At 45.8% G+C, this 12888-nt stretch overlaps 1 protein-coding gene across 2 annotated transcripts in view; it reads left to right on the top strand.

The window, feature by feature from the left end:
• The first annotated feature begins 11039 nt into the window (after nucleotides 1-11039).
• The window catches only part of TMEM120B (transmembrane protein 120B), a 40695-nt gene continuing 38846 nt past the window's right edge, over nucleotides 11040-12888 (top strand). The window contains exon 1 of one of the 2 annotated variants that reach the window (XM_034637920.1): nucleotides 11040-11259. Coding sequence is in view for 1 of the 2 variants with exons in the window: in XM_002913120.4 (XP_002913166.1) it covers nucleotides 11191-11259 (69 nt within the window). In the remaining variant the exon portion in view is untranslated. The remainder of the gene's footprint in view (nucleotides 11260-12888) is intronic. The other variant, XM_002913120.4, reaches the window with a different exon arrangement.

Genomic DNA, 12888 nt, shown 5'->3' with positions numbered 1-12888 from the left:
CGCCCAACTCAGTCAGGGCTGGATCCCAGGACCCCAAGATCATGACCTGAGCCAAAGACAGAAGCTCAACTGACTGAGCCACCCAGGTGCCCCAATTTTTACACTATTTTTAAAAATTAATACTTCAGTTTTCTGGTTTTACAAATAGTACATGCTGAAATGACTCTCACAAAATCAAGGTAATGGTTACCTCTGGGTGGAGGGAGGGAGAAAGTTATGATCAGGGAAGGGGGACGCAGGGTTATCTAGAGTGATGGCGATCTTATTCTTGATGTGGGTCCTAGTTATACAGATTTCTTTATAATTATTATTTAAACTATATATAAAAATCGTATGCACTTTTCTCTGTGTGTGTGTGTGTGTATATATATATATATGTCACAATAAAAAGTTTATCACTGTTGGACGTTTGGAAATCAAGTGTTTTGTTTTATTAAAGATGAAGAGCACTGAAACATTTCTACCACCCAAGCTCTGTGAATGGTAGTATTTTGGGTGGGAAAAAAAAGAATATTTGTTAATAAATCTTCGTTGAACAAGCCTTTTGCCTTTTGTTGGAAGAAACAAATTCTGAGAAGTGGCCAGCAGGTGGTGCAATGAGACAAGACTTAATCTTGGAGCCTAAAAAGCAAATCAAAACAAAAACATAAAAAGCAGCCAACACTCCCCCGAGTCATTGGAAAACATTTTTGTGAATTTCCTATGATCTACAGTCTTCCTCCAATATCTTCCATCACACAAAAGAATCTGGTACATACGGCTTCACTGGGGAACTGTCAGACTTCATTCTTCAAATGCATCGAACAAAGAGAAAAACACAAACACTCGATGTTTTCTCCCTTTTGTTTCACAGAAGGCCTTCAAAATAGCAGGAATGGCTGGGACTCATGATATAGGGCTTTTTGCGTCTGCAACAAAAGAGGACAATAGAGGCGTCTCATAATACATTCCTCGTGTATTCTGAGATGGCATTTGGCTTTTGAGGTGAATTAGGAAGTGTTCAGTTTTTAAACCTTTATCAAGCACTTCCTTCCACGCATCTCTGGCCACTGGAGGTTGGGGAAATTTTCACTAGAAAGTTAATAATAGAAAGGATAAAAAGGGGCGCCTGGGTGGCACAGCGGTTAAGCGTCTGCCTTCAGCTCAGGGCGTGATCCTGGCATTCCGGGATCGAGCCCCACATCAGGCTCTTCCACTATGAGCCTGCTTCTTCCTCTCCCACTCCCCCTGCTTGTGTTCCCTCTCTCGCTGGCTGTCTCTCTGTCTGTCGAATAAATAAAATCTAAAAAAAAAAAAAAAAAAAAAAAGAAAAAAAAAAAATTTTCCGTGAGAGTCCCTTTAGTTGCATCTGTTTTACATTCCTANCACCATGTTCATCATCCCTTTCATCCAAATACATCCCTTTGGGGCAAGGTGGGCATTAGAAGTGGGAGAGGATGATGGTGGTAATGGGAGATTGGTTACAGATGAGGAAAGATCGGATAAGTAACTATGCTAAGGACAATGGGAGCTAGGTTTCTCACTGTTGGAAAAGGGAGTTGGGAATATGGAAAAGGGAGAAAGCTAGAATGAATCCTATGGAGTGGAATTGGATGTTGGTGTGAAGTCGTGGTTTTCCATATTAAAGGTAGAGTTCTAGATAAAGGTGCAAATATGTACGAATATATATGTACACACATACATGTGATCCCTAAATCTGTCCTTGGAGAGCTGGCAGTAGCGACATCTCATAGTGATGAACGCCTAGTACCTGGAACTTGGTTTCTAGATCCCATTCTCCACTAAAAGGAAACTAGAATGGTTGGAGAAATGGCTGATTCCAGAGTTGGAACAAAGGAAGTGTAAGGTGTGCTTGGAACATTTTTTTTTTTTTAAGATTTTATTTTTAAGTAATCTCTACACCGTGGGGCTTGAACTCACAGCCCCTAGATCAACAGTCTTATGCTCTACCGACTGAGCCAGCCAGGCGCCCCTGGAACATCTTTTTGTGTCAAAATACTACGGAAGTACTCATTGTGGGGACCTATGGCAAGGACACAAAAGAAGCTAAGGAAGGAGAGTAACTTTTTTTTTTTTTAAAGATTTTATTTATTTATTCGACAGAGATAGAGACAGCCAGCGAGAGAGGGAACACAAGCAGGGGGTGTGGGAGAGGAAGAAGCAGGCTCATAGCCGAAGAGCCTGATGTGGGGCTCGATCCCATAACGCCGAGATCACGCCCTGAGCCGAAGGCAGACGCCTAACCGCTGTGCCACCCAGGCGCCCCGGGAAGGAGAGTAACTTTACAGTGGAGAAGCTGGGAAAACATTACCTTTATCATGTGAAGTGAACCTAATTTCTAGCGGAACACAGTGAGGTTCGAGACCACCTTATGAGCTGCAGTGAGAACACAGCACCCCTTCTGTGGTGGTCCTAAACAAAGATTCCTAACCTTAGTCTAATCATGAGGATGTATTAGACAGTCCTGAACTAAGGAAAATTCTGCAAAATAACCATCCTGTCTTCTTCAGAAATACCAAGATGAGGAAGACAAAGGAAGATTGAGGAAGTGGCAGCCAAACACAGCAGGTATTTGGGTCTTGCTCTAAAGGGCACTGTTGGCACATTGGAAAACTTGAATGGGGTCTGAGGATCAGAGGGCAGTGATATATCAGTCTTAATGTCTTGATTTTGATGATTGTGCTTTGGCTGATGAGAATGTTCTTGATTGTAAGAAATGCTCACTAAAGTATTCAGGAGTGATGGGGCAAAGTAGATCAGCAATCTACACCCAAATGGGTCTGAAAAATCAATTCTTCGTACTGTACTTGCAGATTTTCCTTAAGTTTGAGATTGTTAAATAAGTTAAAAATTTTTATATGTATGTATAATCAACTCACAGAAAGGGAGAAAATATTTGCAATGGTGTATATGATAAGGGATTTGTATCCAGAATTTATAAAGAACCCTTACAACTCAACAATAAAAAAGGGAAATAGTCCCATTTAAAAATGAACAAAAGATTAGAATAGACATTTCTCCAAAAGATCTACAAATGGTCAGTGAACACATGAAAAGACACTCAACAGTTTTAGTGATTAGGAAAACACAAAATTAAAACCACAATGGGATATACTCCACACAAACTGTAAGGATGGCTAAAATAAAAAACACAGACAACAAAAAGTGTTGACATGGATGTGGAGAAATTGGAGCCTTCATGCATTGCTAGTGAGGGTGTGAAATGGTGCAGCCACTTTAAAAAATAGTTTGGCAGTGTCTCAAAACGTTAAACACGGGCACCTGGGTGGCTCGGTCGGTTAAGTGACTTCGGTTCAGGTCGTGATCTCAGGGTCCTGGGACTGAGCCTGGCATCAGGCTTTGTGCTCAGCAGGGAGTCTGCTTGTCCCTTTCCCTCTCCCTCTGCCCCCCCATCCTCCCTGACTCGTTCTCTCTCTCTCTCAAATGGATAAAATCTTTAAAAAAAAAATGCTAAACAGATTACTCAGCGATCCCGCTCCTAAGTGTAATAATACCAAGAGAAAAGAGAAAACATGTCCACACAAAGACTTGTGCACAAATGTCATAGCAGTGTTATTCATAATAGCCAAAAAGTGGACACAACCTGAATTGCCCTCAACTGATGAATAGATAGGCAAAATGTGTACTTCCAGTCTGAGTCTGAAGGCCTGAGAACCCGGAGAACTGACGGTAAAAGTTCTAGCCCAAGTCCAAAGGTCTGAGAAACCAGGAGGGTTAAAACAACAACAACAAAAAACCCCAGGAGAGTTGATGGTGTAAATCCCAGTCTGAGGGCAGGAGAAGACCCATGTCCCAGCTAAAGTGGCCAGGCAGAAAGAGAGAGAGAGAGAATTCTCTCTCCACCTTTTTCTTCTATTCAGACCCTCAATTAAATGAGCCACCCCCCCCCCACATAAGGGAAGACAATCTGTTTTACTCAGTCTACCAATTCAAATAATCTCTTCCAGAAACACCCTCGCAGACACACCAAGAATAACATTTAACCAGACATCTGAGGATTGTATGGCCTAGTCAAGTTGAGATATGAAATTAACCATCACAATATCTCTATAAAGCTATTATTTTTTTTAAGATTTTATTTATTTATTTGACAGAGACAGAGACAGCCAGCGAGAGAGGGAACACAAGCAGGGGGAGTGGGAGAGGAAGAAGCAGGCTCACAGCAGAGGAGCCTGATGTGGGGCTTGATCCCATAACACTGGGATCACGCCCTGAGCCGAAGGCAGACGCTTAACCGCTGTGCCACCCAGGCGCCCCTATAAAGCTATTATTAATACAATACATAGGGGCGTCTGGCTGGCTCAGTCAGTAGGACATGCGACTCGATCTCAGGGTCGTGAGTTCAAGCCCCATGTTGGGCATAGAGTTTACTTAAAACAACAACAGCAACAATATATATTACCCTTCAAAACTGTCAAGGTCATGAAAACCAAGGAAACACTGAGATACTATCACAGAGCAGAGGAGGCTATTAAAGACAGGAAGCCTAAATGCCACGTCAGGTTGAATTCTGGAACAGAAAAAGGACATCATTGGAAAAACTGGAAAAATCTGAATGAAGTCTGGAGTTTTGCTTGTAGTAATATGCCTGTGTTAATCTCTTGGGGTTTTTTTGAAGATTTTATTTATTTGTTTGTTTTTTAAAGATTTTATTTATTTATTTGACGGAGAGAGAGGCAGTGAGAGAAGGAACACAAGCAGGGGGAGTGGGAGAGGGAGAGGCAGGTTTCCCGCTGAGCAGGGAGCCCGATGCGGGGCTCATCCCAGAACGCTGGGATCATGACCTGAGCGAAAGGCAGAAGCCTAACGACTGAGCCACCCAGGCGCCCCTATTTATTTATTTTTGAGAGAGAGAGAGAGAGAGAGAGAGAGAGCAGGGGGAGGGGCAGAGGGAGAAGCAGACTCCCGGCTGAGCAGGGAGCTGGGTGAGGGACTCAGTCCCAGGACCCTGGGATCATGATCTGAGCTGAAGACGGATGCTTAATTGACTGAGCCTCCCAGGCGCCAAATTTCTTGGTTTTGATAAAGGTGTCATGGTTACGTAAATTGTCAGCATGAGAGAAAACTGAGTCAAGAGTATGTGGGAACTCTCTGTACTCTCTTTGCAGCTTTGTAAATCTAAAATTATCCCAAAATAAAATGTTTATTTTTTAAAAAACCCAAATATATCGTCAGTGCTTTCTGGTACTTACATAGTGTTGGGCACTTAATCTACATCAATGCATTCATCCTACAACAATACTACGAGAGCAACCCCCAGCTTACAGAGAAGATGAATTATGGACTCAGGGTGATGCATCTGGCAGGTGGGAGGGCTGAGATTTGAACTTGGGCTTGGCTGGGCCAAAGAAATCACACGCCTTTTCAGCCAGGACTTACAGCCCCAGGTATGTCCAATAATGCAGATAACTGAACAAGGACAGAAAGGGCATTTTGATACCTGAAGAGTAAACATTAAATAAATGAAATTTAATGATAATGCTTGCTGTTTACATTAGAAACCTGTGTACTGGGGTGTCTGGCTGGCTCAGTTGGAAGAGCACGTGTGACTCTTGATCTCGGCGTTGTAAGTTCAAGCCCCAGGTTGGGTGTAGAGATTACTTAAATAAATAAAACTTTTTTTAAAAAGTCATGAACAGAAAGATAGGGGCTTACAATTTCTATCAAACACCTTAAAAACATTTCAGGAAAAAAAATTCCATCAATTTATGTGATGGACTCTTTTCTTTTTTTTTTTTTTTTAAGATTTTATTTATTTATTTGACAGAGATAGAGACAGCCGGCGAGAGAGGGAACACAAGCAGGGGGAGTGGGAGAGGAAGAAGCAGGCTCATAGCAGAGGAGCCTGATGTGGGGCTCGATCCCATAATGCCGGGATCGCGCCCTGAGCCAAAGGCAGACGCCCAACCACTGTGCCACCCAGGCACCCCTCTTTTTTTTTTTTTTTTAAAGATTTTATTTATTTATGTGACAGAGAGACAGCCAGCGAAAGGGAACACAGCAGGGGAGTGGGAGAGGAAGAAGCAGGCTCCCAGCGGAGGAGCCCAATGTGGGACTTGATCCCGGAATGCCGGGATCACGCTCTGAGCCGAAGGCAGATGCTTAATGACTGCGCTCCCAGGCATCCCTGGACTATTTCTGTATACTAAATTCAACCAGTCTTTTTCAGGGTGCAGGAATGACCATGTGCCTTTAATCAGTATATACACAATATTTTGGGCTCTACTTTGTTACTTAACACGATTTAATATAACTGTTTACAGGCATCCATTTAGTTCCCGTAGTGATCATTTTAACAGCCATGTAGTATTATATGAACTAGACTACAGCTTACTTCACTGTTTCCCTGTTGTGGGGCATTTGGGTTGTTTCCAGTGTGTGGCTGATCTAAAAAGTGCTGCTATAAACATCTTTGCCCAAATTGCTTGTTAAAATCTTTGGGGACTATTTTGAGCAAGGGCATTTGTGGGAAGCAGATGAAGGAAAAGTCCCTGGAATTTTCAGTTCTCCTTGGACAGATGCTCTTTTTTTAGAATTAGCTCTTGGCATCCTATAATGCGTAAGTAACACGGCTACCAGTAGCTGGATGATCTTGGATAAGTTACTTCACCTTTCAGCAACTTGGACTCTCACTATATAAAATGTGGTCCTCGGACTAATGTGATTGGCTGGGAGCTTGTAGAATTACAGGATTGCTGGTCCTTCCTAGAACCTACTGAATCAGAATCTGCATTTAACGAGATCTTCAGAAGGTAGTTCCCGACCACATTAAAAGTTGGAGAAACTATGCCTTAACATATTCATCTGTCAAACAGGGAGAATAGAGGTCTTTCCTCAAGGCTGTTGAAGATTTAATGCATCAATGTGTATACATAAAGTATATACAAGAGCACCAGACACATAATGAGCGCTATGTGTTTGCTCTTCTTATGACTCTTCCCTGCTGGTTGTACAAAGTCTCAGATTGACAGATTCCTAAGTAGAGTGCCTTAAAGAGAACCAATAGGGGAGATTTCCCCCTGGTGGTGTAGGCAGGGGGTGAGAAGGATAACCCACTTTCTCACCCCTCGTGATCAAAGTCCTTAAGCAGAGCTAGATCCAGTCCCAGGCAGCTGAGTGAATCTGAAAGCATTTTGGGAAGGAACCGGGACAGGGTGGCCGCCAGTTAAGATCTGATACTTCTGGCACCTGATCGGTTATGCCGATTGGGGTGGCCAGCCCCTGCCATCTGCAGAAGGTCTCATGAATAATGCATACCAAGTCCTGGGCCCACAGAGAGAACAGTCCCTTAGATTTGCAGCCTGACTCCTGGCCAGCCGGCAGAAAAGGCACCCCTGTCCGATCTCCCCGGGGGGCAGGCCCAGGCTCTCCTGCCCACAGGCAGCCTGGGGCAGGTGGACCTGCTTGGATTGAGTAGCTGCCAGCAGAGGTGGAGGGACATCTTTCCAAATCCTCTGCTTGGTAGTGCTTTACTCACCCTTCAAGGCCCTGTGTTTCCTTTTTGTTTCCACTAACCCCAGTGAAATAAACCCATTTCTGGGGCGCCTGGGTGGCTCAGTTGGTTAAGCATCTGCTTTCAGCTCAGGTCATGATCCCAGGGTCCTGGGATTGAGCCCTGCATCGGGTTCCCTGCTTAGCAAGGAGCCTGCTTCTCCCTCTCCGTCTGCCTGTCACCCCCTTGCTTGTGTGCTCTCTTTTGCTCTCTGTCAAATACAGTCTTAAAAAAAATAATTAAATAAACCTGTTTCTGTTTTTTCACCATTTGAGTGGTCCATATGGTTTTGTAATCTTCGTGACATAGTATATTGGGAATCTCAAATTCAAGTGGCTCCAAAGACTACAGTTTACATAAATACGGGAAGTAGTCTGTGGCAACACAGTTGCGCATGGTGAGGATTGTGGCAAGTAGCAAGCGCATTGTGAAGGATATTTTTACTCTCTTCCAGCTCATTGCCATGCAGGAATGTGAGCCCAGTGTGATCAGATCTTCCCATTTTTCAAAAGAAAGTAAAAGTTTGGATTTTAGGTGTGCATGGCTGGCCCAGTTGGTAGAGCCTGAAACTCTTGATCATGGGGTTGTAAGTTCAAGCCCCAAGTAAGGTGTAGAGATTACTTTAAAAAAATTGAAGTTTGGATTTTAATGTATAATTGTCCTTTTTGTAATTAAAAAATTTACATAAATGTTTATAGTGGCTTTATTCATAATCAACCCAAACTGGAAACAACCAAAGGTCCCTCAACTGGTGAATGGATAAAGAATGGAGAAGCAAATTGGTCATACAATGAAATATACTCAGAAGAAAAAAAGAAATGAACTGTTGATGTCCACGGACCCCAAATGCATTAGGCTGACTTCTGCTTCTGGCCAAGATATAGTAACATGGACCAGATTTACCTTCTCATCTGAAACAACCACAAAATGGGGAAATTATACATGAAATTATGTTTTTCATTCAAGACGCTGGACATCAGTCAACAGAGGATTGGGTCACTGAGAAACAGGAAACAAATTGTAGGGGTTATTCTAATATTGCCCCACTTACTGTCTTGAGACAGTTTCTAGGTGATGCTGCAAGGAGGGGGTTCCCAGGTGAAGCCTGGCAGACCCCCAGAGTTGAGAAGATAGAGCTGAGTCCAGGGAGACCAAGGAGTTTAGAACTGTAGAGAGGAAACAGCTCCACACAGAATCCAGAAGCCCACCAAACCCCCTCTAGCAGTCAGCTGAGCGCTGGTCAACATGTAGGCAAGAACAACTACCTGAGGCCAGGGAAAGAACCACCTGAAATGATTAGAAGTAAGAGTGTATAGCACTCACACTGACCCAGGAATAGTGCCTCGTCCCACTAGCCAGACTGGAAAACTTCATGATGTGTTGGTCTTGCCTCACGTAGTGGGGAAAAATCAGCTCTAGACTGAGCACTGTTTTAGTTCCAGATAAATGTTAAAAGCAAGACTTGAAAGGATAAAATTGTTTCCAAGTAACTGTGTCTAATGTAAAGCTCAAGAATATTTTTAGGGAAACTGAAATACAGAAGAAGGGGGGGGAGGAGGTGAGGAGGAAGAGAAGAAAAAGGGGTGGAGGAAGGGAACCAATCAACAAAGTAAAATTTACAATGCCTGATATCCAATCAGCAATGACCGGGCATGCAAACAAGCCTTGCTTTGCTTTTATTGAGAGGCATTGTTATGAGTTGAATTGTGTCTCCCAAAGACATGTTGAAATTCCAACCTCCAGGGATGAGAATCATAATTCAAAGTCAGTCATTAATTAGCTGGGAATCTTGAGTAAGTCAGTTTTCTTCAGGCATCAGTTAGGAATTCCAAATATTTCTCTGTGTGCTTATGTGTATATCCCCCATTCAGAGATTTTAGAGTGGTGTATGAACCCAAAAGTGGAAAACCTCTGCAGTAGATCTTTCATGTTTATTCCTTCAACAAATATTAAGGGCCTACTATGTGCCAAGCTCTGGGGAAACAATGATGACCAAGACAGAGACAAGATGCCTGAGATCTCATGCAGATTATACAACCATGGAGGGATTCATACAGCCAACATGGAGACAAACACTTTGACACAATGGTAACATGAAGGAAATAAGACAGGTGACATATAAGTGACTTGGAGGAGGCATGAAGCTCTCGGTATTCAGGAAAGGTCTTTTTTTTCAGAGGTATTGTTACCATTTGAGTTGTGTCCCCCAGAATGATATGTTGAAGTTCTACTACTCATTACCTCAGAAGGTTGTCCTTATTTGGAAACAGGGTCTTTGCAGATGTATTTAGTACAACTTAGATGAGGTCATGCTGGAGTTGGTGGACTCTTAAATCCAGTAAGATTGGTGTCCTTTTAAGAGGAGAGGACACAGAGACAAGCACACAGGGAGGAAGGCCATGTAACAACAGAGGCAGAGACTGGAGGGATCAAGCTGCAAGCCAAGGAATGCTAAGGATGGAGGGCCACCACAAGCTAGAAAGAAGCAAGGAAAGGTTTTACTCAGTCTTGGAGCATGTCTTTGCTGACACCTTGATTTCACACTTCTAGCCTCCAGAACTGTGAGAGAATACATTTCTATTGTTTAAGCCACTCAGTTTGTGGTATTTAAACAGCACAATTTGTGGTTAAGGCAGCCCTAGGATTTTTTCTTCTCCTTTTTTTTTTTTTTTTTTTTTTTTTTTTTGATAAGTAGGCTCCATGTCCAATGCGAAGCTTGAACTCAGGACTCTGAGATCAAGAGTTGCATGCTCTACCCACTGAGCCAGCCAGGTGCCCCAGCAGCCCTAGGAAATTAATACAGGTGTCACTGGAACTAAGGCTTGAATGATGAGAGAAAGGTAACCATATGAAGATTTAGAGGGAATGTTCCCTTAAGGGTAGAAAGAGAAAAAACAGTGTCTGGGAAGTACTGATCCAGGAAAGTGAGATAGGAGATGTGACTGGGAAGCTAGGTAGGGATAGATCTTGTAGGTCCATGCAGGGAAAGGGAGGCAATAGTGTCCTATGAGCGACAGACACAGCTGTCAAGAGAGTCACGCAGAATCTTAGAGGACAGGAGTCTAGGATGTATTCGTTGCAGTTAAGTAATGACACGGTAAGACGACAGGTCCCTCTCTGTGCTTCCCCGCCCTGCCTGGCGACCTTGCTGGATGGTCAATGTCAGTTCTAGCATTCCAGGCCGTTGGCTTTGGCTTTGGTTAGGCAATGCCAAGGGGTGGTGAGCTTTCACCTCCCCCAAATCTTCCTTCCACCCGACTCCAGACATCTCAAATAAACACAATCTAAAGTAAAATGAGCTCTGCGAATGCAGCTTGTGGACAAGTTCCCCAGCCTCAACTTGGAAAGACTGGAAGCTCAGAAGCATTCTCAAGGGGGCAGCAACAGACCCTGCCAAAGACCCGCAAAGCCACAGCGCTCCCCCAGCCGGCGCGCGGGGGACGCGGGGGCGGAGCTGTGGGGAGGTGCGTGCGCATGCGCGAGGCCCCGCCTCCCGGCGAAGGGGTGGGGCGGGCGCTGGGGCGGGGGCTGTGACGTCAGGTGCGCGCGTGGCTCCGGCTGCGCAGGAACAGCTGGTACCTCCGAAGGCGGCCGGCGGGCGGACGCGCTAGGGTGCTGGTGGCCGCCCGCGCCACGCTGCGTGAGCTGCCGCCTCCGCCGCCTCGCACCGCCGCACCATGTCCGGCCAGCTGGAGCGTTGCGAGCGCGAGTGGCACGAGCTGGAGGGAGAATTTCAGGAATTGCAGGTAGGGCCGGGCCACCTGGTCGCGCAACTCCTCAGTGCCTTCCCCTTCCTGCTAACCCAGCCGGGGCGGTGGGGACCGTCAGGGCCCTGGGGGCTGCCCCTGGCTAGGCACTGGGGGCTGGTGGTCCGCGTGGGCCAGCACCCTCCTATCTCCCAGCACTTCAGTTCTTCATCCACTTGGGGCGCCCGGTCGAAGCTCCCCATTACCTCGCCTTCGCACCGGCTCTTTGCTCCGCGCACCTCCTTCTCTGCAGAAAGTTGGTCTGTGGCCTCTGAGGGGAAGTTCCAGGTGTGTCATGTGGGGGAGGCCCGAGGGGGCCAGATATGTGCTGGGACTCACAGAACAGCCCAGCCCCCATCTCCGCAGGGGTCTCCCCTAACCGCATCCGTGTCCACCTGCTTTTGGCAGCTCAACTTCTCCTCTATTCTGGCGGGGCAGCCCTCTCTTCTGCAACTACATTTTGAGAGATGTGCTTGGGAACTATTCACCTAGAGCCCCTAGGCTTTGCTCAGGGATTAGGGACTGCTGTTCTGCGTCTTTGGGGCTCTGGAGTCTATGCCCTCCTCTGTGCCGCTGCTGCAGGCTGAGTTTGGCGTTGTGGATGGCATCTGTCAGTTCTGACAGCCGGGTTGCCTCCCTCAGTGATAGAGGCTGCTCCCAGCCCTCCCCCATCTGGCCCACCCTATATGGGGTAGGGTGAGGGCAGATGTAAAAGAGCCCCCTTGAGAGAATGGCACTGCCCCTGGGGGGTCCTGGCAGGAGGAGCTGTTCCTGAAAGGAGGTTCAGAGAGGTCTCAGCTTCCAACTCAGGTGACTAGAGACACCTCATATGAAACCTTGGGGTTGGCCAAGAGGGACTCCTGGACGAGTTTTGGAGATGGGGCTCTTTCCTCTCCAGCTACTAGATTGTATTTGTTTTCTCTGAAGTTGGATTCTGTTTGCCCGAAATCACATTGCATAGCCACGCACTTCTTCCTATCCTCGGCTGGAGCAATGACATTTTCCCTGTCCGTGTAGCTCTCATCTCCAGCTGATTGGCCTCTTACAGTGTCCACAGGAGGGGAGAAGAGATTGTCTGTGATGGGTCTTCTCGACCTGAGGCAGTAGGCTCTGATGTTTAAAGAGAGGGGTGCTGCAGTGACGGAGCAGGAAAGTGGGGGTGAGGGGTCTGTTTTAGGCATGAACAAAGAATAAAGTATCCAGAACCGGTATGCCTTTCTTGGCCTGTGCGGCACGTATGGGTTGGTGCCCTCTCATTCAGGTCTAGGGCTTGGGGCCCACCCAGTTCCCAGGGGATCCTTCTGGCTCCAGTCCCAACAAGAAGATTCAGCTGCTTCTTAACACTTTGTCCTACTGGGCTCTCGGGTCATGTTCAGCTGTGGAGCCATGGAAGGGGTGTAGGGCCGGGAGTGGGAGAAGAGTTTTACTGTGTGGAGCTTTTGTTGCTGAATTCCTTTCCCTTGCCCTGCCTTTCACTAGGAGGAGGAGTTGTCTTAACACTTCAGAGTTGTGCAATTAATGCAATCAACAGCAATTAGATAGCTAGTCTTGGCAGGCACAGCTTGCAAAGGAGACATTTGATTTGTTGTTGTGTTCTTACTTGGTATCTTTGGGGGTCAGGTGTGTGAG

Source organism: Ailuropoda melanoleuca, chromosome 12 (assembly GCF_002007445.2).
Source record: "Ailuropoda melanoleuca isolate Jingjing chromosome 12, ASM200744v2, whole genome shotgun sequence".
Classification (NCBI taxonomy): Eukaryota; Metazoa; Chordata; class Mammalia; order Carnivora; family Ursidae; genus Ailuropoda; species Ailuropoda melanoleuca.
Note: the sequence above shows the minus strand (reverse complement) of the source record. Positions and strands in the feature narration are given on the sequence as shown.